The sequence below is a fragment of the Camelus bactrianus genome, chromosome 5 (genome assembly GCF_048773025.1).
Source record: "Camelus bactrianus isolate YW-2024 breed Bactrian camel chromosome 5, ASM4877302v1, whole genome shotgun sequence".
Lineage (NCBI taxonomy): Eukaryota > Metazoa > Chordata > Mammalia > Artiodactyla > Camelidae > Camelus > Camelus bactrianus.
Window position 1 is genome coordinate 78,910,501 of NC_133543.1, and position 27,455 is coordinate 78,937,955.

Below are 27,455 nucleotides of genomic sequence, written 5' to 3' on the forward strand. Positions count from 1 at the left end.
GAAGAGAACTGTCCAGGCCCTGGATTCCCTCTTCTGGTTAAATCGAGATCGAGGCTTTCAGAGTCAGAACCCCCAAATCTTACTTTGGCAAAAATCTGCAAGTCGCTTTTGCTCTGCTAACTTTTCCCCTTAATATCATGCTTCCCTAAGAAGGTCAACTTAGAATCTCTTTTTCTGATGTCAGCAGAATTGAAGTGCGAGTGAACTGAGCTTTCAATTAGACATAGTCTGTGTGTTTCTCCCCCACAAACTCTTGTCCGGCCCTTCTTGAGGGTGAATTTTGTGCCAACTTGTGTTTAACCTCTGAGCCTCGCTGCATTCAGCACCCCTAGAATAGACTCCACTGGGCAGAGCTGGAGTATGTAGAGATTCTCAGATGAAATGTAAATTTGGAATGTAATTGGGAACCCAACAGGGAGATTTGCATTTAACAGATGGAGTCTTGGTGGTACAATATAGGTGAGTTTTGAAGTTATTTAACCTTCCTGGGTATCGGAATGTTTTAACCTCTCCTAGAGAAATGCTTGAGAGAGAAGAATCCATTCTTGTGGCTATTGTACATTAAGTAGAGAGATTAGAGTGCTCATAGCCCATGGATTCATATTGTGAAGAAGTTTAAAACATTCTAAAAGAATGGCAGAATTCAACCCAGATTTCTAGTATCACTAGAAATCAATGATTCCGCCAGAACAGATGGAGATGTATATTGTAGTACTTCAGTGGTCTGACCCTGGCAGTAAAATATTAAAATTACCATTTCAAAAATGCAAACTGGTAAATGTTTACATGCCCAGGGTCTACAGGAAAGGCAAAATCTAGGAAACAGACATAAACAGGTCTGAATAATTTTTAGCATTCTTTTTTGTTTCTTTTCAGTGACCTGGGAGCGTTTGCTATGTGCTTAGGAATGCAAGTGAGCTTTCTTAACCCCGAGAGCAGCATGAGCAGGTTGAGGGTGGGGAGGTCCACCCCTGACAAAGGCAGGTGTGCTCCTGACCTGCCAAACCCATGGTTTTCCTGTTGCAAGAACCATCTGACTCATCTTTAAAGCTGTCACATTTAAACTGACATTCTTCTGTGGCGAGCCAAATCTTAGTACACAAAATTTGTGAAAGTCTTTTCTGTCTTGTAAAATATAAATCCAGGGCCTCAGATGGAATAAACAGGGATTGCAGTCTTGAACATTTATCTTTCTTATTTGAAGGAACAACTCTTCCTTCCTTCCCAGAATGTGACTTAACATTTAAAATTCCTATTAAATCTCTGGGTACACCTAGAGACCTCAGAAAGTTCTCTCCAGAGAGAGCAAACATCCTCCTGCACTTGGCAAAAGAAGAAATGGATGCCTGCGTGGTGTGCAGGCTCAGCTGCTGAAGGCTGCTCTGTGGAAGAGAACCATCGAACCTGGGCTGCCAGAAAAAATGTTAACATTGAGCTGAAAATAAGCGTTTGAACTTGAAAGAGGCCAACAAATCTGCAGGACACATGTAAGTTCGATGGAAGCAGAGGTCAAAGGGAGCTGTCCTACACTTAAAGACCGAGAACTTGGGGCTACTTGGGGTGTGCCCCCCCGTATCCATTCTCCCTTCCTCAAGTAACAGGACCCCTTCTCCACACAATCCCTGTGCTTCTGGGGAGCCCGCCAGTCCCATCTCTGGGGGTGGGCTCTGATTGGTCTACGCTAATTAGCACATCTCATTTGCTGCTCCCTCCTCAACTTTGATGATTGGTTTAGGGACCCACCTACCAGCAGTCTGGGCCAACGATACGCAAGACCCTTGCTGGGACTTCTGAGAAAGACCCTTGCTCCCTGTGGATGCTACCTTGAGAGCTTCTCTTTTCTTCTGGACAGTGTGGGGATGGATGTGAATCTTAGGAGGGAGGCAGCTGTTTGCCACCATTCTGAATATAGTGTCAGCCTGAGGAGGAAGGGAGAACTGAGATAATCAAGAGAAAGGAGCAGGAGTTCTGATCCAGCTGGACCCAAGGCAGACTTTGATGCTGGGCTTTTCAGCCACCGAACCAATACATTTTCTTTATCGTTTAAACTAGCCTGCGCCGAGGTTTATGTTACCTGCAACCAAAGTTTCCAAACTATCACATAGTGTCTAAGATGGCTGGGGTACACATCCATCTGTAATGTGTGTAATGTACTGGCAGGGCCATTGTGAGGCATGATCTTGTCTGAAAGGCTACTTGTCCCGAGAGAAACGATACTGTACAGAGCTCTGTGCCCCAACCTCTAGAGTTTTCTTAAAAGCACTACACAGTACATTTAATTATAAAGTGGGCAACAATTACAAGATACAAACAAACAAACAAACAAATAAAAAACAAGCCAGGTGTCAAATGCAGCATATTTTAATTTGTTTCAAATAAAGCAATATATGTATATATATATATATTTCAGAAAAACACCAGATGTTAAATTCTACAAAAGCGCATGTGTCTTCAGCAGATCATGTTTGTCTGATCAATAAGAATTCTTTTTTCCAACTTTAACTCTCTAAGGACGATCAATGGACTGACATCACTGCTACAACATAGGTTGCTACTGAGCCTCTGACCTTCAGCCACACGTTGATTTTCCTAACAAATGAGTAAATACTGCCTGGCTAAAATGCTGCAATGTCTGGATGAGAAAAAGCGCCAACAGATCAAGCAAAGCCATGAAAGTTATGAAGCAAGCTAGAGCTGATTATTAGAATTAGTAAAAATGGTTAAGAGAGGATGACACGGCCGTTCGGGGTTTGTAGATTTGGATGGACTCTCTTCTGGCAGCGAACTGGGTCAGCACCTCGGGCAGGGAACCGAAACTGAGTGAAAACTGCTTTTTTTTTTTTTCCTCCCCTCTCTCAGGCCACCAACGTCACAGCTGGGACGGAGAGAACAGCGGCATCTGTGGAAACTTCTATCCTCGTGGGGCAGAGGTTGCACTGGGAAACCCTGGACACGTTCCCCCGGAAAGGCCTGGCCTCTGCGCTGTCTGCAGCGTGCTGCCTTCGCCGGGGCTTTTCCGGATGGGCCGGGGCCTCAGGGGTCTTGGTCCCCAACGAGGCCTCTGGGTTTTTGGCGCCGCCTTTGTTTTTGGGGCGGAAGCCGTTGTGGGGCTGTCTCCTGTGTTCGTGGCGGCTGCCGCCCTTCCCCATCGGCTCGGGCTCGTGACCGCTGCCCTGTGGCTTGGCAGACCCATTGAGCCTGTTGTTGTGATACTGCGGATTAAATCTTCGTCTTTGGCTAGAAGACCCATTCTACCAAAGGGAAAAAAAACGAAAAGAGAAGAGGTAGGTATTAGACGCCGACAAACCCCAGATGACATCAGTAGACATGAGGGAGGGAAACCAAACCTCTAAGCTGCAAGTGAGCCTGCTTACACCCCAGAAGGATGGGACAACATGCAAATGAGGTCAAGCTGATTAAATCCTCAGGCTTCAAAGAACAGTGGACTGCCTTGTAAATGGAACTCCACTGATGTCGCAAGAGAGGTTACAGAAGTGTAAGACAGACAACTCAAGAACCAGGCCAAATAAAACCCATAAAGTGTGCCCGAAATAAAACAGAATGCAATGTAACACAAGAGGCAGGGAAAGGATGATTCTCTACCGTAAACATTTCCGGGACATTCTGTATAGACTACGTATAGGAATTCTCATTACACATAGGAAGAAAAACGTAAAATTCTGTTTGTAATTTTTCTCCTCTAAAGCAGCTTTTCTATTTTATTTCAAAACAAATACCGTAGTTCAGAAATATCATCTTGGGTAAACACAGGGATGAGGTGGCGCTGGTAGATCTCAGTGAGATATAATGGTAATGTGTATTTTCATAGAGATAATTAGTTCTTTTTTCTAAACGTTCTACAGTTCTCAGCCAGTGAGTTTTGCATCAGACTGAAAACCTAGCAACCTTCAACAAATCAGCAACCAAGAATATAAATGGATGAGTAAAAAGGAAGTGATGGGTTAGCCTGGGTGTCCTGGTATAAAGGACAGTTTCTGAACTCCTTGAGGTCAATAGCTCTTCAGTGCTTAAGTGTGCCAGGCACCAAGCAGGTACTTGACCATGAGTCACCTCATTTATCATTGCAGTCACCTTTCAAGAGAGTTGCTATTCCGTGTTTCATTTTATAGATGAGGATAAAGGACTTGCTCAAGGTCTACAGTTAGAAAATGGGGGAGTCATTTCCACTTCACATATGCCCTCCCGACAAGATTCCTAAGTAGGGTGTTACATAAACACAGACCTTGTTTGAAAAATCAAACCTCTATTACTAAAACATGTAATTTTGTGAGTTACAAATACGTGAAGTTCTTAATTTGTGCCTTGGGACTGGATGGTCTCGGTTCAGGGCAGACCCACCCCTGGGTAACTGGGGTCCCGGGCAGGAGTACAAAGGCGGCCCACACACTCTGGGCCTGAGAGTCGTCCTCTCTTACCTCTGGCTCCATCCCACACTGTGACAGGGCCTTGCACGCAGGGACGTGGACCATCCAGCCTGCTCACCTAAGCTTCATCCCCACCCCCACAAATCATCACCCTTTGGGCCTCGGCGTGTGCACACTGGTGGTGTGGTCAGCCCTCAAGGTGAAGCATCCAGGGCAGGAGTCCAAACAGGCCCTGGAGTAGGCTTGGAGCCATCTGGGAACAGAATTTCAGTCTTTGGAGCACTTCCCAGATGGGAGAGTGTGGATTCTGGGTCGCCACATCCTGGTCTTGCTCTACAGGGAGGGCCACGACTGGGGGCGGACCACCAGGGTTTGCTCTAAAGCACAGGGCCCAGCACAAGGGCCTTTGCCCGGCTCAGATACATCATTAAACTTAAATGAGCCATCACCTGAAATACTTTGCTGAAAATGATAAAACAGTGAGCTGAAAAAGTATCGACATGGATAGCATTTGAGCTGGTCTCCTTTGTTTTTAAAGAAACTGTGACAGAGAAACTCAGACTAAATTTTAGACTTCATTTTAGTATGGGGTTTAATAATGAGCAAAGAACAAAAGCTGTGAAGATGTATTTAGACCAAAAGTAAAACAGATTTGATTATGATCTTGGATATGAATCTATGAAATACTCCTTGCCAAACTGCTGCTTTCAAGTTCATGAAGACATCTGGGGCCAGAGAAATGCCTGTCAGCCTCACTAATGAGAATTCTGAGAGCAAGGCCACAGAACCCAACAGGGCATTTGTTAGAAAACCAACATTTTGGAATGCTTTAAAAAAATGTCTCCTTATTCAAGCTCTCTTTCTTAAAGATCATGAGAAATATCTTTAGAATACACCCAACTCCTGAAGCATCAAGTCCCATTTCCTGGTCATTCTCTGACGATAAGGGGGAAATCACTTTTCAAGGATATAGTGGAGAAGCAGAAGGAGAGAGGCTACCCTCTGGATACATCAGTGTTCAGGGTTTGTAGTAGATAAGAATTAATAACATCATTTTGAAATATATTTTTTTACTGAAAACCTAAGAGGTGAAAGAATTTTTCTGGGGGGGTGGTAATTAGGTTTATTTATTTACTTATTATTTATTATTTTTTATTTAACAGAGGCACTGGGGATGGAGCACAGGACCCCGTGCATGCTAAGCACACTCTCTACCCGCTGAGCTATACCCTCAGCCCTTATTTATTTTTTAATGGAGGTGCTGGGGATTGAACCTAGGACCTCGTGCATGTTAAGCATATGGTCTACCACTGAGCTATACCCTCCACATCAAAAGAGCGGTTTGAACTAACTTTGGCCTCTTACTGATAAATTAAAGGATCTTAAAAAAACATGCCAGATTTGTTTGCACTAATATGTCAGAAGCCAAGTTCTGAATCTTGATCCCATGTCTGTGTGTGTCCCTTCCATATGTGGGGACATGGGGATGGTGGCACTCAAGGCATGACCACTTCCTCCACAGGGGAAACCGCCTAGGAAATGGGGACTGGCAGGACCAGGGGAGTTCTGTGAGGCCCGTCAGGCCGTGGAGGCTCCCGAGGTCAGGCTGCTGCTGGGGGCGGGCGGAGCCTGGCTGTGACTGGCAGTTGCCCTTTCCTTCCTCTGCTTTCTTTCCCAGGCACCGCGCACCAGGTTCTGCAGGACACCTGGAGGCAGTGCAGAGTGGCCTTCCCGGAGGAGGAGTTTACCTGCTTAGCAGCTGGCACGGCCTGGTGGGAGCTGTCGACGGCGCTGGGAAGGTTGCTGGCCACTTTTGGGTTTGCTGCTTTACCCTCGGAGGGCTTGTTGTGATTGGATGATTTTCGGGGAAAGTTGCTCTGTTTTCCAGAGGCGGTTGCGTGAGCGTTGAGCAGCGGCAGTAGCGAGCTGCAGGGAGTTCTTGAGGAATAGTTGTTCTTTGGATGTGTAACTGCAACAAGAAAGCGCTTGGGGTCAGGGGCTGTGCCACGCACACGGCTGCCTCAGTAACCCCTCAGGAGATGGAGCAACCGGCAGAAGCGTCATAAAAACATTAATTTTTTTTTTGGAAGATGTTATTTGTAAAAGCACCTTGGTGAGATACATTTGTAGGAAATAAGACCCATCTGAGCAACTTTGATATTATTCCTTAGGCCAAGAACCACCATGGGGAGAAGGAAAATGAAATCCTGAGGTGTCCTCTCGGCCCTGCCCATAAATGGGCCCTGCCTCCGGGTTCCCTATTACCAAACCCGTTCTTGCTGTCCTTGTCAGATCTCTGGACCAGGTGGTATCGCAGGGATACAGAAACACCGAGAGGTACATGGATACTTGGCCTGTCAGAGTCACGATGTTCTAAGACTATGGGAATGGGGTGATATTGGGTGTCAGGAATTCTGTCACCCTGGGGTACTGCACATCTGCCGACCTTGGGGCCAGGCCTTCCAGACCCAAAGATGTCCCCAGGCATCTTCTATATTCCTGTAGAGCCACGTTATCTGGCCTTCTATCAACTCTGTTTCCTTCAGCCCCATTGCAAATCTGTAACAATTCCAGTGCTAAAGTCAAGGCAGGCTAGTCAGACAGATCCCCAGCAGGGCTCAGGCGGGTCTGTTCAATGTTTATCACCCTTCCTGCTGGATCTGAAAAGGGTGGTTTTTGATGCGATGATTTCTATGTGATTATGCTGAATTGGGCTGGAGGGAATCAGTTCAAGGACAGAGTCATGACTTCCCTCTCAAAGTTCACCAGAATTTGACTGCCAGGCAGGGCAGCAAGACCTTTGAATCTTAAAAAATTGTCACCAGTTTTTAAAAGCAATTTTCTCTGCTACCTGTGTTGGATCAGACTTAATCCTAGCATTCTTTCTGAGGATTTGGAGTGATGAGTAGGGATCACTGAACGTCAGAAATGGAAAGGACAGGGATGTATCGCCAGTTCCTTCATTTCATGTTGGGGGCTGTCCAAACATGACCAGGGGATTTTAGGGGCTCTCATGCTTACTAGGTGCAGCTTTGTAGGGGTCATTGCTATTTCCAGTTCAGGAGCTGTGGGCTTTCAATGTGTTCTCAACAAAGCTGAGAAGAAAAGGGCCTTCCGAGGACTCCTGTCTCCAACACCGGAGGTTGTCTTCCAAGGTGGACACTTGGAGTTTGGTGAGGGATGGTTCCAACCACTAGATGGCACTGGAAGTGCTCCAGAGAGCAGGTGACGCTGCACCATACTCCCCTCCTCCGAGGGTGGGAGTCACTTGGCACCAGGGTCTCAACCATCGTCAGGCTGAAGTGGAGACTAGAATGGGCAGCTAAATTTCCACCTGTGAATCAGGCAGTCCAGTTTTTAAGAGATGGGGCAGAATCTGGGGATGGAGAACGGCAAATGGGGTAGATTCTTTCATAAAGGGGGGGTGTACAGAAAAAAAAAGAAAATAGAAAATAATTTAAAAGAAAGGCAGGCAGAAAATAAGATAATTGCCAATGATATGTGAACAAAGGTGCTCACAGCAGTGTTGTTTTGATAATGAAAAACTGGAAGCAACCTAAATGTCCACAATCAAGGGACTGATTGTGTCAAATTATATTTAAATAATTTATGGGTTAAATAGATGGACATGGAAAAATGTCAACCATATATTGCGAAACTATAAAAGCAAATTATATTACTCTGTGTGTCGTGTAGCATAGTAAATGATGAGAAGTAGTAATTAAATATAATACATAACTCACACACAGATTATATGTGCATAAAAAGTGTGGAGAGGCCACAAAAGTAATGTCATGTTCTATTTAATATAGTTTTGTAATTTTTAGATCAAGCTTATATTTTATACACTTACTCAAGGGAAAAAAAGCAATTTCCACTTTGAAAAAAAAGGAGCAGCCAAATCTCAATTTTTCAGCCCCCTACGAGGCTATGGATAGTCTGTGTCCTTCACCAGTCCTTCTTGCCTCCTTGAAGCCACTTTAGTGCTTGTTCCCTCCTCCCCTGGTGGGTGGGCTGGAGTCGGGAGAAAAGGATCAGCCAATTTGGTTGCACATTAGCTGCTCTAATTAAGAAAGAGGCTAGGGCACTGCTGAGGACACACGCACGCGCACGCGCGCGCATGTGCGACAGCCAGGCCCTTCATGACAATAGCCTATTGTCCCCAGACTTATTAGGGAGACTCACTCTCAGTGGAACGGGTCTCTATAGAACCAGGCTGTTTGAAATCAGAGAGACAGTGGATCTGGCCGTGCTTAAGAAAAGTTTGCAAAAGGTATAAACTAGTTGACCCGTTCTGTTCCACTTAATAAATCCTGGGGATTTACTGATGGGTGGTGGCATTTGAAGACTCGAAGTTCAAATCCTGACATTTCCAGTGACTGGTGTCACGACCTTAGATCATTAAATCTCTTTAGACCTCACTCTAGCCCCCTGGGGGACCGCACACCTGACATTTCTGATAGTAACTCCAAATAGCACCAAGCTCACTCACACAGAATTATTTAGCAAGTATGCAAAACTCACTTTCTCCGCAGAGCATGATTTGGGCCTTCAGCTGTTCAATGTCACAGGAGAAGCGGGCAGCTTTCCCGAGCTCTTCATCATATTTACGCTCGCTGACAAAGTGCTGTAGGGAAGAGACAGGAGCCCCAGGATTACAGAAATGACAGAGGCATGCTGCAGATCATCCGCTCCGCTCTTCTGCCACCACTGACGGTGGTAAAGCATCCCCACGTGGAGAGGCTCGCCGGCTCGTCACTGGGAGGCTCCATTAAAGCCAGTTTGGTTTTGACCTGCCAGGGGCACGATCATCTTCTTGTTCTGGGAATATACATGGGTCCTCTCTTTCCCCTGCCAGGGCTCAGACAAACCTGTGATACAGGACTCATCTGCTTAACCTCTTAGCACCCACACCTCCTTCTACTCCTAGCACTTGGTGTCCTGGTGCAAGCTTTTGGGTTGCCTTCGGCAGTCTTCCCGGTCTGGTCAACGGCCTGCTAAGGTATCACCCCTTATGGGAAAGCATGTCATTCCACCTAGACGTCCGTCTCCATTTTAACAGGAAACCAGGAAGTTCAAAAAGCCTTTAGTATCTAGAAAACATTATCTTGAATGGTAGAATTTCAAGTGCTGTTAAAGGAAGTGGGAAAGAGATTCCTTTTCAGTTCATTTAAAATTAAGATCTATGTAGATGACAGAGTGAGAAATACAGAAATAACTATGACTCAGTCCCTCCGCAAGTTTACCACATGCCAAGAGAGACAGATACCACTAAAAACAATATAAGGTAGAATGTGGTAGGTGCTTTAGGAATAAAAAAGGAGAAGAAATTATTTCCTATTGAGGAGAATGGGGAAAGAGTTATGTAAGAGGAAGCATTTGATCTGGAACATTTAAAAATATTGAATACTTATCAGATATGGGCCAAATTCTTAACTGATAATCTCATTTTCATCTGATCATATTATTATGAAATCAGTACTATTATGAACTCCAATTTACAGAGGGGGAATAGAGGTTCTAAGAATCTAAGAGAATATTTAATTTATCCAAGGTTGCAGGATCTGGACCATTTCACTCCAAAGCCTGTGCTATTAGCCATTGTACAATAAGTGGGATTTTGATGGGTAGAAATAAAAGTTGGAAGATGAGTCAATTTCAATAGACCAGGAAGCTGGCAACTTCATACTCCGCACTTGATGTTCTAACAAGGCGGAGATGAAAACTGGAATATATATGCTGGTGTTCCAGTGGTGGGTTTTATTCTAAGGGGAAGAGTAAACCCTACTAGGGGAGACCACATCTGCTCAAATGACTCCAGTCTTAGGGTGGATGGCTGGGCTGGAAGGAGACAGTGGAGGCAGGAAGACTAGTCACGAGGAAACTGCAACTGACTGTGGAGGCAACAAAGAACAGGAGAGCAGGTGAGAAGGAAAAGGTCTCTGGAAATTCTCAGGACCCTCAGGGGAGGTCCTCATCCCCAAGGGGCTGCCTTTCATGGATGAAACCAGGATGGTGGGGACGGAAAAATCACCTGCCACCTTCTATCATATTCAACCAGTTTTATGCTGGGATGAGCAGACAGTCCTACTTATAAAGCCAGTAGTGACTGTGTCTGCAAAGTATGCTGGTCCCCTGGGAGTCGGCCAGAAGCTGGAGTACGTGTGCATGTACGTACACACAGTACACTGGGGTAAAAGAGGATAAAGGAAAATGTATAAACTGTAGCTTCTTCCTATTTGGCTGTAGATACTCGTTTTTGCCTTTCTGGTAACAACTTCTCCTCCTGGTAACTGTGCCCCAACGCAGTTTCGAAGATTCGCAGCACTGGTGGGTCTGTCAATCAAGACCTATGTGACCCAAATGGAGGCCGATCGATCAGAATCTCTCTCTGTGGCATATGAATCAAGTGGGGTGGCACAAGGGGTGGTGACATCTGGAGGGCACTGGCTCGGAGGGTACCCTGGAGGGTGTGTGGTAGTCACGTTGCCTACGTCAGCCAGGTGGCCGCCTGAGGCTCTGCCTGGAGCCTCCAGTCTCCAGAGCACGCTCTGCTTCGGTGAGCTACGCTCAGACTCTTTCAACTCCTGCTTGTTCTCGAGGCGACCCAGCGGCACTTTCTGTTGCGTGCAACTGAAGAAATCCAGTAAACACAGATTTGTGGGTGGTCTTCTTAATAAAAGAGCAAGTAAGATGGAAAAGGATATAGAAGTCTCCCCATATTGTGCATTCTTTAGACTCCTTACTGTTATACCAAGTTTATACTTAGTGTGTGTCCACATGTGTGTGTGCGTTTATGTACCTACACATAAATTACACACGGTAAAAATAATGGCTCCCAGCCCCGCTATAATTTATACCTGAATACATTTTATTTGGGTCAGTTCCACTGACGAAAAAAACAGCGTGTACGTCTCCTCTGTAATGACATCTCCCTTCCGCCCACAGTATACTGACATACAGTGATTAGGTGGTTCTTTCCCCTTCTGTTTTCTGTACCTCAACCCTGTGAAAGAGAGCTGGGTGTATGATGTTAGATCCTCAGAGAGCTGCACCTTCTGGATGCAGAACAGACATAATGGGGATCGGAACCCTGGCACGGGGTTCAGGCTGTGATATTTTAGAACTGACCTTAATTTCTGCCCTGAGTTCGGCCAGCTGCATCTCTGCCATCTGACTGGCTAGATCAGTAAGTCTCTTTAGTTCTTCTGCTTTCTTTTGACGAGCAGTCAGGATTTCCACTGCCAAATAAGAAGGAAGAATGCATTAAGGCCACAGATTTAAACATATTAAATGACCTAATGTCATGGACTCGGGTCTCCCTCCGCAGACTGACCATTTTGTTGGGCCATGGCTGTTTCCTGAGTTGGTCACCGAGGTGGGTTTGCCCCTGGTGCTTGTTGCCAACTGCTCATTTCCTTATGCCTTTATCAACCGAGCCTCGAACCAAACATGGTCCTTTCTGATTCACTGTACACCCACAACCTTCTTCATTTTCCTCACTGGCATCTGATCTCACTTACTTAATTTGGACTTTCAACTTTGTGCATTACTCAGAACAAGTATCCCCAAGAAAAGACACTTACTAAAATCCTATCTGAATGACCGGGAGCCCCCCAAGCAAAAACCATTTTTTTGTTGGTGTTGTACTATTAAAATGTAACATCAGACCTTCTGAACTTTAACATATACTCATTTAGGGTGACTAGCTGTGTTACTGAAATGGGACATAAAAGTTTGACTTTATTAGCTTTTTGTGAGCTAAAAAATGCCTCTGCTTTTGCAACTCTGCAGATATGTTTCCATTTTGCAACCAGAGAGAAGTTCCAGACCAGAGTGTCTTATCTTTGTTAAAAGTGTCCGCAATGGAAAAATTTCAAGGGTGAGTCAAAGCCAGCTTGAGCTGGATTCATGTGCACTCTTTAGCATCTGCACATGCAGAGAAGACATGAGGGAGTTCTTGGCATTCCATTTCACACATCTGTCAGATGAACTAAAGGTTCAAGTAGATGGAAGAGCCCACAGGTTAATTTGTGTGTGCGTGTCTGTATGTGTGTGTGTGTGTGTGTTTCCCAAAAGATCGTAGAGTTCAGTGAAAGGCAATGAATACAAACACACTGGGCAAGATTTAAATAAAAAGTTTGATTCCATAATAGACAGACTTGCAGTTCTCTCATTCTAGCTACATATGAATTTCTTTTGGACAAAGGTTTTGAGTTATAACAAAAGAAAAGTCCATTTCACTGATACGATTTGCACATTAAATTCACATTCCATTCTTGGCTGAACAGGGGTCAACTGCTTTATTAAACCAGTATAACAAAAGCCCATCTAACTAATATCACATGCACATTGAATTCACATTCTTTTTTTGGCTGCATAAGGGTCAACTGCTTTATTAGACCAGATTCACAGCGCATGTGCCCAGCCAACATGATTTCTGACTGTAAGAGTTCTTCATTTATAAATGTCAAAAATAGTCACTTCAAAAACCCCCATAGAAGTTAAAGATCAATTAGGAGTAAAGATGGGGAGGGTATAGCTCAGTGGTATAGTGTATGCCTAGCGTACATGAGGTCCTGGGTTCAAGCCCCAGAGCCGCATTAAATAAATAGATAAATAAACTTAATCCCCCCTCAAGAAAGATTAATTAAAAAAAATTTAAAAATTTTAAAAAAGAGTTAAGATTTCCTGTAAACCATAAACCATTCTTCAGACAGACAGAGAAACATTACCTTTTTATGCTGTACCAATACTGAGTGTCAAAATAACTAATCTACAGCTCATAAAGTCTAATCATCTCCCACACTATTCTAATCATGCTTTGGTTATTTACCGGGACTCCCCCGCTCCCTGTTTACAACACCACGTAGCTGGGCAGAGCCTGAACTGTGCCTGGTGGCATTTCAGAACACAGAGGAGCTAGTGAAAATCTTGTACTGATGATGGGATGGAAAGGAATTTTAGTCTGAATGGAGACAAGGTATTACTGAATGATTCCCAGGTGACCCAGTCAGACCAGCAGTTAGAAAAAGATGGCACACTATCGCTTTGGACCACAGAGTACATATGTATATTTCTGGCCCACACATTACTTTTACAAATTGCCCACATTTGAAAATTAAGCAATTCCATTTGAAAGCTGGACTTCTGGCTTCTCTTAAAATATGGGAATTTCTGGCCACAGTTGGCCAGCACTGCCATTTGGCAACCACTGGCTAGAGCTGGGGAGTCGCTGCCCTTTTTAGATGGAGCATGATGCCCAGTGTGCCTGGGGCCACCTCGCCCTGCACATGTAGTTCTCTGTGTCCACCATACCTAGGGCCTGGTATACAGTGGGTCCCAATATGCTTGCTGAATGGAGGATTCCAACGAATGAATAAATGCATTACTTAAAGGGAATATGCAAAGAAAGAAGTTCTTTTTCTACAGGGGCCACTTAAGGATATCTAGGCCCTCATACCTTTGATTGATTATTTATTTCCCATTATAATTCAACATATGGATGGCACTAAAGCCTGGGGAATGAGGGAGTGATTCTTGAGTAGGAAGATGAAACGAGGTACTTTCCTCTTGCAAAGTTAAGATAAAACAGAAATTCTGAAGGCCCAGCTTTGATGAGCAGCTAATAAACGGGTCAGCAGACCCTGAGTGACTACACAGTTAAACAGATCTGACTTTTCTTAATGGATCATTTGTGGGACTGGTGACAATTAGGGACAATTGTTCTTTTTGATTAAGTAGAACTTGGGCATTCATATCAAATAAAAGATTTTGTAGAAATAGATGTAAATGGGCCCTAAAATAGGAATGCAGGTGCAAGATCACCAACAAATTCTGAGTTTACACTCATGCAAATGTGCATGGGAATGAATACTTTGCATCAGCAAGTGTTGGGATGAGTTTTACATATAGTCTCATTAACATTTCAAAGACTTTCATTATGAAAAAGCCCTAAACTTGAGATCTAAAGCCAATATTCTTTGGGGGGAGCCAACATTTTCACCTCAAAAACATCAATCACAGAAACCAAAAGCAAAAGTAAAACAGATCAGTTCCTAAGATTCACTGATCCTATAATTTAAAATAGAATAATAAGTACATTTTGAAAGCACCATCCTTTGGGAGATCCGTACAGGGACACAGTTCCCTACAGCTTTAGATTTTCACTGCATTCAAGACTCAATTAATATTATTTACATAGTTTTATAAACAGTATCTGGTGTGCCAAAATCCATTTGCTCACTAGGATTTATAAATTCCTTCAAGTTTCTGAAACCCTTCGGAAGCTTGCTCACATTACCTGAATCGTAGAAAATTTTAGGGCTTAGCAGAATTACACTCCTTAGCAGAGGGTGTACTCAAACTTTTGGGGTAGGGGAGCTGGAGCAGAAGTAGCTCTTCAAGCACAAAGATTCCTTGAAATCTTTTGATTCCTTGAAAATTCTTGTGAATTTTGCATTTTACTTCATAATAGATCTAAATTCCTGTTAAGATAAAAGTTTTCTTCCCATCTCTAATGAATTTGTCTTTGTTTATTGGTTTCTTTTTTAATGGAGGTACTGGGGATTTAACCCAGGACCTTGTGCATCCTAGGCATGCACTCTACCACTTGAGCTATACCTCCCTGCTAGTCTCTAGTAAATCTGACACTCCAAGAACATGCCTGTCTAGGTCTCTTGTTCCCTGGGTTTGCAGGGTATGAGATCATAGCACTACAGCCTTAGTTTCTTCATCTGTGAAATGTAATAATCATAAATCCCACACAGGGTGATTATGGAACTAAATGAAATAACCTATGTGGACTGTTTAGAAGAGTAAACTCAAAAATGCTAACTACAAATACTGTTAATAAAGTGAGATATAGTCATCTAGAATATACTTCTTTCTTGTTGCAATTACAATCATGTATACTAATATGGGATCCCACAGTGTATAGATAATGAATTAAGTACAGTAATTTGTTTAATAAATTTCAAGCTAGCCTGAAAACTCCAGGAGTGTAGGTCCCAGATTTATCTGTTGTTTGTCCCACTCTCTCTACCGGTGCTGAGACCATAGGAAGAACACAAGAAATGTTTACTGATTGAATGAGTTTTAAAAATGAGTATGCTCTCCAGAGATGCTCCAAATTCCACGGGTTTTGAGACCAAGTACTATTGTCCCAAGAAGCAGCGCTTGAAATCTGAGGTCTTTTGTTAGCCTCTGAGAAAGTGATGTGTTGGGAACTTTCTATTTTGGTGCCAGGGAAACATTTCTGTCTGTGTTGCCTGTTAGCATTTAAAAATCATTAGGATATGAAACTGAAAAAGAGAAAGAGGGAAAATTCCAAGTCATGGGGTAATCTACTTTTATTGGAGAAATCAACAAATTTCATAAGAATAAAATAATCGCACAATCAAAGGGATTGTGTAAGTAGCTAAATATTCCACAGCTTAACCCTGGAGCACGTTTAGTTTTATTTAATAAAATTTGCTGTATTTTAGACTCTAAAAGTTGTTTAAAATTACTTGGAAAAATTATCTAACAAAAATGGTGATGTAACTGTTTTCCATAAAATGACTTGAATTATGGCCAAGGGCCAGGCAAGAAAAATGTTAAAAGAATGAAGAATCTGGTCTGATCCTTCATTCTGATAAAAAGAAAGGCACTCCAGTCAAAAGTAAAGAAATTTAGCTAATAAAACCTGGTTGGGGTTGCAGACTGCCATTTATCCAATTTATGAGATAAAATTTGGGTAAAGATGAAAAGCCTAGGAGATAAGGATTGTGAAACTTAATCCTAGCTGAAAAATACAGTTTTAGGGTTCCCATTAGCAGAACAGACTGAATTTAATAATGAGAGAGGGCTCAGCATGTCTACTTGTGTTGAATCTGACTGAGCAAACTTGTTTCAGTAGAAATCTCCAACCCATGAACCTCAGCCTATCTGAGATGGCAAATCTGCCCTCCTGGCTGTTGGGTAACTTTACAACAGTGGAAAGGTTTAGAAATAGGTACAAAAATAGTTAGGTAAATCAAACCTAGAGTAATCATATTTTGTGTTAAATTTAGAAAAAAATTTGCAATGATCAATATTATCTATATGTGCTCATTATTAAAATATAGAGTATGTGGTACATTAAGCAATCTCACTTGTGTTTTCAATTTAAAATGTGTAATTGATTTTCTTTTGAGGTGTTAAGTTGGCAGGTGTCAGTGAATTTGACTAAGTCTGTAAACAGACTTGGAGTGTTTTAAGAGAACTTCATTTAGTACATCTCTAAGTTTGAATTATTAATCTTATAAGAGTTGCTCAAGAGCTCAGAATACTTTGCCCATTAAGCTTGTAAGTTTGCCTTGTCAGGCATCTGAAGTGCTTGAAAAAAATCAGACATACTAAATTTATAAATGTAATTCAAAACATTAAGGGGAATTGAAGTAAATTCCAAATGGGACTAATTTTTTAGAGGAATTTAATTTGGTAAACTTGAGTTAGTTGAACTTAAGAAACCAAGTGAAAAGGATTGTATAAGTGTATAGCAAGATTTGTAAGTTGTGAATATGCACTATTTACAATAGCCAAGACATGGAAGCAACCTAAATGTCGATTGACAGATGACTGAATAAAGAAGTTGTGGTATATACACACAATGGAATACTATTCAGCCATAAAAAAGAATAAATAATGCCATTTGCAGCAACATGAATGGACCTAGAAATCATCATACTAAGTAAAGTAAGCCAGAAAAAGAAAAAAAATACCATATGATATCACTAATATGTGGAATCTAAAAAAAAACAAACAAACACAATTTAACTTTTTTACAAAACAGAGATAGACTCACAGACATAGAAAACAAACTTATGGTTACTAGGGCGGGTGGATAGGGAGATTAACTGGGAGTTTGGGATTTGCAGATACTAACTACTATATATAAAATAGATAAACAACAGGGTCCTACTGTATAGCATGGGGAATTATATTCAACACCTTGTAATAGCCTATAATGGAAAAGAACATGAAAAGGAGTATATATGTATATGTATAAATGAATCACTAGGCTGCACACCAGAAATTAACACAACATTGTTAATTGACTATACTTCAATAAAAAATTTTTAAAAAGGAAAAAAGTCTTGTGTTTTAAAATTTAATACTAAATTCAATGTCATTATAACCCAATTAACTATAAGTAGGCCTTTATATGCACAAAAGTCCCCTTGGACTTTATTAAATAAATTCCACTGACTCGCATTGTTTGCTGAGTGCCTGTTCTGCCCTGTGCTCAGTGGGTGCTACTACTTCATCCTTTGGGCACTGGAGGTTGCTGAGGTTCCAGGGGCTAAGTGACTTGCCTAAGGTTACAGAGCTCATGAGCCTGGATTCAGCGTGAATTTTAGGACCCCACTCAGAATCCACATCACTGTCAGTGTGACCTACTGATTGCAAGGCTCCCGATCAAATAACCATGTGTCTACTTACTGGCTTCTTCTTTAACTTTATCCATTTCTGCCATTAATGAAACTTCTTTGTCAATGATGCTGGAGGTAAAAAACAAAAACAAAAGAAAAGAATGCTTAATCAAAGATAAACTTTAAATAAGCACTGGAAGTAAAAGTAAAAATATTTTCACTAAACAAAATACAAGATCACCATAAATATTTCTATGCTACGATGCCAGAAACAGACTCTCACTTTCCAAAAATGAGGCAACATGGAAGGGATGCTCCCCACACTACATAGTGACATCTGCTGATTAAATCATTGTCAGCAAATCGGAGGGAAAAAAAAGCCCTTTCAGATTTTCAGAATTGTACTGCTTTGAATTTCAATTTGAGAGCATTTTGGCCCTATGAATTTCGAAAGTTCCAAAACAGTATAATAAGTACTTGAAAAGCTGGCACTCAGGTTATCAAGGCCTGTAATTCTCCAATGTCTCTGGGCTTCAATCTCCCAGATTCTGGCTAGGAGGGAGACATGGGGGCCCAATTCTGAGCCAAATGGTCCTAGGACTTACTTTGAGAAATATGGGTCTGAGTCAATCCACCCATTCTCTGTAATACGAGTCTATGCCATCTCGCTCCTCCAAGCAGGTCAAGGTTAACTTAACTTTTTTTCCCTTATATTTAATATATTTTTTAGTCAGTCCTTTGAAAAGGTATTACTTGCATAAAGTAAATAGTTATCTGTCCGAAAGTTCATTTCTCTCCCATCCTGACTCCTAGCTCCCTTTCCGCAAGCAACATATCTTCAAAAATCCCTTATATACCCTTTCACAGATTTTATTTTATATATATAAGCATAGATGTCAGATTTTTAAAATTTTCATTTCAACCATAAATATTTTACTATAGATATCTAAAAGATAGTATTACTATAATACTCAAAAACATTCATGATAATTTAATGTTATCAGATACCTACTCAGCATTCAAAATTCCCTAAATGCCCCATACATTTTTTAAACAGTTTGTTTGAACCGGGATCTATACAAGGCCTGTTCATTACAACTGGCTGACTGACTCCTAAATCTGTTTTAATCTACAGATTCCCTCCCATCTCTGTCTCTTTTTTTCTCCCTTGCAATTCATTTGTTAAACAAACCAGGTGGTACGTCCTGTAGAGTTGTCCAAGTTCTCAGTTTTGCTGGCTGCACATCTGTGCTATTATTTAACCCATTCTTTTATATTTTCTATAAATTTGTTATGAGACACAGAAATTTGATTAGATTCAGATTTGTTTTTTATTTCAGGAGAAATTATTTTGTGTTATATACTTCCATCAGCAGACAAATGACAGGACACACTTATAAATATTCCTCCTGAAAAAATATTACCTGAATGTATTCAAACTTCTACATCTTGAAATAAATTCATAGGCAATACAAAGAACATTTCTATTTTTTATGGTATTAGCAGCCATTGGTGATCATTGCTTAGATCAATAGGGTTTGAAAAATGATGGTATTTCAGATTCTATCACTCCTTCATTTATTTACTGGAAAACTTCCATAAAGAGAAACTTTCCCTTACCAACTCTTTGGTTATCATGAAGCACAGTTTGTAGAGGTAAAGCAGGATTAATGCTTGATTCTCTTTTTATTTATCAGTTTTCAAAATGATAGTTGGTTCCTCTAAAAGCGACCAATGAGATTTTTTGACTCATTTGTATAGTTTAATTGTGAACTCATATTTAATGTGCTTCAATACACTGCAGTTTTCATCCTTGTTACTTTATTTACTATTCAGATTGTTCCATCAGATACACTTTTTATTCTCCATCAGATGTACTTTTAAAATTTAGTGTTGAAAGTTTATTTCCTCTTAAGAGGAAATATTTTAGAATATTTGCCAAGGTAAGAGGTGGTTCCTGGGCTTCACCTATAGGCGTTTTGGGGCTCCTCATCCAGATGATGCAACCTAAACCCTGGAGAGTAAGGACCATGTGCTGAGGAGCTTGGCTCTTTCTAACCAGGAAATCCTTATGCAAAGAGCTGATGTGTACAGTGCAGAGCAAATTCTACAGAACTGGGCATGAAGCCTTATCCATCAGGCGCAGATGTCAGCTCTCCCCATGATGCATGTCGCCTGAGGTCACTGGCTATGACCGCTCTGGTGGAACTGTCATATCGGGAGACCTGTACCTTTTTTATTGACATGAATATGTGTGACGTCAGTGTGTTTTAAACATAGGAAATACATGATCCAGAAAGTTGTATGGTAAGAAGAAAGTCTTTATCCCATCTCTTTCCTGACCTGATTTACTCAGTTCCCCTCCCTGGGGGTTTCAACTCCTACCAGCATCTTGTGTTTCTTTCCAGAGATCATCTACTCACGAACGAGCATACGTTTGTCATTTGTATGAAATGTTGGGTTAAGTCAATGGGCTTCTGCTCCTGTGATTATGAGGGATATAGAGCATCCCTGTCAAGGTCACAAATGTAGCTACAACAGAGACCACTGCTGGAGAGGGCAGTGCTACATTAGTTGAGGAAAACAAGGATCCACTGTGAGGGGCACAAGGTGAGAACCCAGAGATGGGGAGTCAGGAGCCCAGTGACAACAGGGTTAAGCTACTCTACCTGAGAAAATGTTTTGAATTTTTATTCCCTCTAGAAAGGGGGTGAGAAGACAGAGAGAGAATCAGCCGGAAGGCTAGGGGCTGTGTGGGGTGAGGAGGCTGGGAGAAATCCCCATAGTGGGGTGGGCAAATGAGCTTCCAAGGGCAGGCAGACTGCACATACTCTTGTGAGATGTGTATGGCGAGGAGTGTGATGTGAGCCTTGCTGGGGATGTCCAGATCTTCATCACACTTTGTGTGAATGCTCTGAGTGTCTGTGGGCACACGTATTCGTGTACGCGCACACACACAGCCCCTGAGGGTGAGGCTGGGTTTCACACCTGGGTCAGTGTGGGGTTGAAGAGATGGGGAGAGGCAAAAGCCTGAAGGCAGAGTGAGCATGAGAATGTTAAGCTCCGCTCCCATCCCTGAAACCCACGCATCTTAGAAAAAGGGCTTCTGACTTCCAGCAGACATGGAACAGGAGTCCAGGACAACCTCTTTGGAATGGAAGGGGCTGGGGCTCCCGCTGACTTAGGAGCTACAGGTCATGTGAGACTTGCAGGTAATAGGTGCTCCATTCTCTTCACCAGTGGAGTGAAGCTGGGTTGCACAGGAGTGAGATGGCTGCACAGGAGAGGCCCCAAGGGGCACTAGAAATGGGGAGACTGACAAAACATTCGTCCACTGGACAAGCATTTGCTGAGTGCCTGCCACATGCCAGGCAAGGGGGGCACTGGGAATACAGCTGCGGGTTAAAAAGAGATTCCTTTCATCCTTGTGAACCCTACAGTCTTTGGGGGGAGCTGAGAGAACCTGCCAAACTTACTGGGGAAATAGCGAAAAACAGACAGAGAGGGAAGGAAATGATGATGGCAAGAAGAAATTAGGATTCCCCAGCCTCCGTCGAGAAGGCTGCTAATTAGAGCCTCCAGGTTTTGAGAGCAGGCAAGGTGCGTGACCAAGGGAAATACGTGCACGTGATAGGAGCTGGGGTGTCTTCCCACTCTGCGGGGGCGGGAGAGGGGCAGACCACAGTGAGAGTGCCAGGTCCGCCTCACACAGCCCCCCATGCCCTCAGTCTCCAAATAAGGTCACAGATCCTGCAGCCTGTGTGTGCTGGGCGAGAGGGTGGTGTAGGAAGGGGCCTTCGCTAATTTCTTTACCTGCTACAGGATCACAGTACATTTTTGTTGCTTATACTTGTTAACATAATTATGTGCCCAGAGAGTTTACCAGATGGACATCTGGGGGATAATACATATCCCCAGGTCTAACACATATTAAACAAAATTGGATATTCATGCAATGGTTCGTTCAGGCCTCCCGGGCTAGCAACACGAGGACGAAGGCTCCACATGATAAATTGTTAAATCTGCTTCCTGACCACTGGAGGATGTGGAAAAGCCTGCAAAGCTGGCATCAAACCATGCTTCCATTCCTCTGGGTATTTCAACAAAAGATTGTCCTCAAGCATCTTAGTGATTCAAGCACTGCTAAGTATGACTGCTTTCAAAACTCAGGCATAAAGGTGAGCTGAGGGAGCTCTGCTGAGTCAGGACCCTGCTCAGAATCCAGGAACTGGAATGCAGACCAAGATCAGGTGCCGGCCTGAGGCAGCACTCCCTGGACCTCCCACGAGAATCTCAGTAAAGTGCACCTGAGGGTTTCGTTGGCTTTTTTCTTTCAAGGCAGCAGGCTTGTGGAAGGAAGGGAACACTGAGGGAGGTGGATGTGGAGGACGAAGAGGAGGTAGTGAAGGCCGGCCCGTCCGCTGGCAGGCTGTCAGACAGCAAAGAGCTAGCATCGCAGCAAGCGAGAGCCAGACCAAGGGAAGGTCTGAGAGGAAAGGCTGCATCTAGCACCTTCCAAGTGCCCACGGTGCCGGGGGCCGCATCCAGCCTCGTGAGTAACTTCATCAGTGCCATTTACAAATCCCACTAAATCTTCTTAGACACCTGGGCGGAGAGCCACACTGAAGTGCTGCTTGATGGGAAACAACTCTGCAGGCTGGATCAGGATGGAGCATGCTGGGCAAGTCCCCGGGATGGGGTCACCAGATCTGGGGGGCAGGAGGGAGGAAGGGCATTGCAGAGTTGATGAGTCACAGAAACTCACAGACTGTCACAGACCACATTCTGACTGGGGAAGCAGAACGGTCACATGCTGGCTTTTGAGGTATACCTGTGTAGACAGATATCAGCCTCAAAATGAGAGCTGATCTCAGCTAACACATCCTGGGAGCTTACTGTGCGAGGCACATTAGGCTGAGCACCAGTGTCTCACTGCAATGATCTTGATTAAGCTTCCCAACACCCTAGGAGGTATGAGTTCTACTCTCTCCTCACCACAGGGACTTGGCACATGCCCTTCTTGCTGCTGGAAGACAGCTCTTGTCCCCAACCCTGCCTTTCTTCATCTCATTTACTTTGAGTCTTCCTTCAGGTCTCCGCTTAATCATCACTTCTTCAGGGAAGCTCTGACGGAGCTTTAAAAAACTTCTGTTCAACTGTACGATCTTAGACTACTGTGGGTTGCTCAACAAAAACTGCTTCATCGTGATGAATGGAAGGTAAGACAGCATATTCATTTTTCTATGGCATAACAATAATGAAACTCCTTAATTGGTATATTGTAGTGCTTGCATATATAAATCATGGTTATGCAAAAATGTATATAACTTCTGTCACTGACAGAATCTAATCATTTGAGACATAAGCTTATGAATAAAAGTGCAACAATATTCACTAAACCACACAGGGTTTGGCTCAGAAGCTAAACACGTAGTTAATGATTCTGTTTGCAAATGGGATGGAAATTAATTATTGAAATATGTGCTTTCTCCCCCCGAATCATCTGCAATTCTAGGCTTTGAGCATTTTTGCTTTTTGACGGTGATCCTCTGTGCTGGACAGAAACACAGAACTCTTTCATTGGCTTTTTGCTCACCACTAAAAGTTGTCTAAACAGCTTGATAAAGTCCTCAGGAGGGCACCAGACTGAAGATACGTCAAATGTGTTCTACATAGTCTGAGCTCACATAAAACCCATGCTGACCTCACATGTTTCAGAAGTGCCCTTTATCCTTCCAAAAACACATCTTCTCATTTTATCTAAACTGCCTGGATAGTAAAATTTTATTCTGTTGCCATAAAAAAGCTTTTATTATTAAAGCAATAAGGTGTAAGGAGAGGGAGATTACCATGGCAGCGCCTTTATGGTTTATTATACAGTTAATCACGGAGATAAAGTGTCATTTTATAAAAATGTTTCCGCTGCCTTGATTCCTTTCTATGGAGGACTAATAATAACAATAATAAAAAGAATCAGAAAGGCACTTTAGCCGGGATAGATTTATCAATTTCTGCTCTGTGAAAGAGTCTTCTTTAGATGTGGAGATGAAGACACCAAGGGGCAGAACCACTTCATTTGGAAGCTCGGAGGAGCCAGGCCGAGTCTACAGTGCTTCATAAATAAAGATGCTGTGACGCGAGCAGCTACCCCGATGGCCCGTGGTCCAGACGCTGGAGAGCAGGAGCTGCTGGTGGACACGGAGGAATGAAAGGAGAATTTCAAAGGGAGCTGAAAGAACCAGAGTCAGATGTTGAAGAGTTCAAACTAGGCTGTGTTTCCTCTTCAGGAGCCGGCCTCAGGGAGGCTGTGGTAAGAGAAATGGCCTGCAGCCTTCTGATCCCAGACAGATCAGATTTTGCTTCAGGACCTCATGGTGGGTGAAGCGCTTCAGTGTGGAGCTTCCTTAACTCCTCGGCTGCCAAGCAGAACAAAGTTGGCGGAGAGCCTCCGCAAGCAGACAGAGCCTGCACAGCCCGGGGGATGAGTGCACGGCAGAGCCTCAGGTTCCCTCTGCCTCTTAGAGAGAGAGGACGTGGAGACTGCTGGCGAGAAAGCATCCTAATGATGCTAAGGACATGTTTCAGTCCTCCTGGCCTGTACCAAATACTTAAAGCATGTGAATTAGTGATAAGCCGTAAAGCCAGACCTCCTGTATAATTTCTATTTCTCTCGCTAAAGCGAAGAGGAAAGTACAGACAATTTCCCCCACTGCGGCCTCTGCTCCTTACGACTGCATCAGGACTAAGAACTGTGACCACTGGAGGAATGGCAGCTGAGGGAATGGCAGCCTGGTGGCCGCTATGTGGGCCCTGACCTGCGAGCGAGCGTGGATGGAAGAGGCCACCTGTACGGCCCAGGAGTTCAGGCATCTACGTCCCTTCCCCTGGGTGAGAGGACTGTGCCTACCAGGTGGAGAGCAAAAAACTTCCTTTCTACACTTAGGAAGTACTGTGCTGTTACCATGGGTGCCATTTCTAGTCCCATCCTCCAAGTGTTCCCAGGAATTCTTGGGCCCAGGGCAAAGCTAGTCAGGGTTTTCAGCTCCCCCATTTCTCAACTACTGCTGCTGTCAACAAAGCTGCCTCTAGCCCAACAGGCACAAATCCAGCAGGGCTGTGGGTGGTTCTCTATCTCTAGGGTCGGGAGGACACCTATCATGGCAGGTGCCTACAAATGGCGCTCGTGCTCTGGCGGGGCTGCCAATTCCCCCATTCTTCCTTTCTCTGTTCTGTTCCCTGAAGACTAGCAGAATATGCTACCCTCCAAAATGTTTCTTTAGGATGTTGATTATTGTGAGCTGTGGGCACTGGAAAAACAGCAAATGCAGGGAGAGGCTTTCTGAACTTTCCTTATCTGCCTAAAGACAGACCATCCAAAAGGAGTTCTGTTGTCATAAATTCCCCACCCTCCCCGGCAGTTTCATCAACCAGGGAAGACTGCTGACTCGTCACAGGAGGGGAGACTAGAAGTTGACACCACACTCAGACAGACTTTGTCACAAACTGTCAGACCTTCCATCTGTTCTTCTAAGGACCCATTCATCTTTCCTAAAAGCCATTTACTCTCCCCTGAGAGGCCTATATCCCTTCTCTCCTTTCCCTATTAAGATGGTATTTAATCCTGAATTCTAGGCCACCTCAGGCAGGTCTTCATTTTACCCTGGGTATCTCCTGTGTGTGCATGTATACATGTTAATAAACGTGTTTGTTTTCTCTTATTGATCTGGCTTTTATTACAGGGTCTCAGACAAGAGCTCAGAAGGGTCCTTGCTCCTACTCCCTGTCTGCTGGTTACTGTTGTCACCACTCACCGGGTTTCCATGACTCCTTTCCCTCACTTCCCACGTGATCAAACCCACCCCAGAAATGTCTCTCCTGCCCAGCTCCACTTGCCAACTTGACTCAGGCTCATTATCACGCAATTGGCTGTGCTTATTTACTTAGTTTTTTTTTGTTGGGATTCCTGGGCCTATCACCTTCTACTCTGTACATTATTACACTTAGGTTTCACAACAACCTGCATTCTCTTTACAATTGGAATTCTTTTATTGAATGCAGCAGTGATTAACGAATTGATCAAAAAAGATGTCTTGAATTCCACTGTGTTACTCGGTAAACAAAACCCAACATGCAAGTCTACAGCCTGTCAGCTGGGGTTGGGACACAACTCTGTACAGCTGCCTAGTAATGGTGACCGTCGGGGAAATAAAGAAGAGTTTCTCTAAGCAGGAATCACAGTTAACATACACAGCAAAGTTCCATCCCTTGGGCCGTGACAACCGCACTCAATTTACCAATCAGGCTGGGCCCGTTTTATTTCTGTTACTTTTATCAGAGGTAATATAACCTGTTAAGGTTGATATCTCTTGGTCTGCATATTTTAGATTGGACTTCGACGATGATTTAAATCACAGTTGATGCATATTTCATCACGCTGTGTGCGGTGCATTTCTGGAAGGGGACACATGCAGATGCAGCATAAAGACTAACTCCCAACACACATAAAATCCTGCAGTTCCTTAAAAAGGACACAGTTAATTGAAAAAACAAACACCCGGGTTCCTTTTTCTTCTTGGGATTTAAAAAATGGTATCAGAGTTGCAAAATCCCTCAAATTCTATAAGTCTCACAACACCACCTATTCAACTGAAAAATCTATATTCCTTGTATAAATTTTACATATGATTTTGCTTAATAATATAACTTTATATCTTTGCAGATTACTTCTTAGTTTTGTTTCTTTCCATGGAGATCACTCTTCAGAAAAAGTAAGTTAACAGTATTTCAGTTCCTACAGCTATAAAAATGATATGATTTATCGCCATCTCCTTAAAAAAAAAAACCAACAAAACTACATCTGTAGAAAAGAAAGCAAACTTCTATCTATGGATGTTAAATCTCTTATAGCACAAGGGTACCATTTAAGGAAGTAACAGTCTTCTCCACATTTTTACTTCATTTTACTCATTAAAAAAAAAACCCTGGGGAATATAGAAAGTAGGATAAAATAAAACAAATTTCAAAATGAAACAAAACAAGGCAAAATCTTTCATTGTCTCATACCCCAAATGGAGCCAACCACTCTGAACACTGTTACATTTCTCTCCAATTTTTTGTGGGTGGAGGTGTCTATGCAGAAGCCATCATGGTGGCCGGACCTGAGTAACTTAGAAACAGAAACTGGAAGAGACTGATGTGGCACCACAAGTCACAGAAATGCCGGCCCACTTCTAACTCAACGCAGCCAGGCCTGGCCTCTGCTGCTTTGGCCTCCCAGGGGCTCCTGAGTTCCTTGGCCCTCACGTGGAAATGAGACGGGAGAGAACGTGCCTCCTTGGTTTGGCTCCAAAGGCTCTCACCACCCAGCATCTCCAGGCTCACCTGCTGACCCTCCTCTTCAGGATCTGCCTTAGCCAGTGGCTTCCCAAGTGGGGAGCACAAAGAAAAGAGTAAATTCTATGTACTTACTTTTTATTCTAAAAAGTAGACTTTCCTAATCTTCAAGATACAGATTAATAGTAGCACAAATATAACTTCTAGATAAATTTTCTGGTTTGAGAGGGATGTGCTCAAAATCCATTGATTGGCGGAGTGAGACCAGAGAAGACACTCCTCCTACAGAGTGCTGTGGTCTCTCTCACTTCTGTTCCGTGTGTTGATTCTTCTGCACGGAATC

At 43.2% G+C, this 27,455-nt stretch overlaps 1 protein-coding gene and 1 non-coding gene across 9 annotated transcripts in view; both read right to left on the bottom strand.

The window, feature by feature from the left end:
• Nucleotides 1–2,345: 2,345 nt before the first annotated feature.
• SPATS2L (spermatogenesis associated serine rich 2 like) overlaps nucleotides 2,346–27,455 on the bottom strand; it is a 157,247-nt gene continuing 132,137 nt past the window's right edge. For all 8 annotated transcript variants that reach the window (XM_045508000.2, XM_010971891.3, XM_074364197.1 and 5 more), the window contains 5 exons: nucleotides 17,850–17,908; nucleotides 11,517–11,626; nucleotides 8,910–9,012; nucleotides 6,134–6,354; nucleotides 2,346–3,251 (listed from right to left, as the gene is read on the bottom strand). In XM_045508000.2, coding sequence (XP_045363956.2) covers nucleotides 2,856–3,251; nucleotides 6,134–6,354; nucleotides 8,910–9,012; nucleotides 11,517–11,626; nucleotides 17,850–17,908 — 889 coding nt within the window. In that variant the 3' untranslated portion in view covers nucleotides 2,346–2,855. The remainder of the gene's footprint in view (nucleotides 3,252–6,133; nucleotides 6,355–8,909; nucleotides 9,013–11,516; nucleotides 11,627–17,849; nucleotides 17,909–27,455) is intronic.
• On the bottom strand, nucleotides 14,940–15,012 carry TRNAP-AGG (transfer RNA proline (anticodon AGG)). The gene has a single exon. It is a non-coding gene; the product is annotated as a tRNA-Pro (tRNA).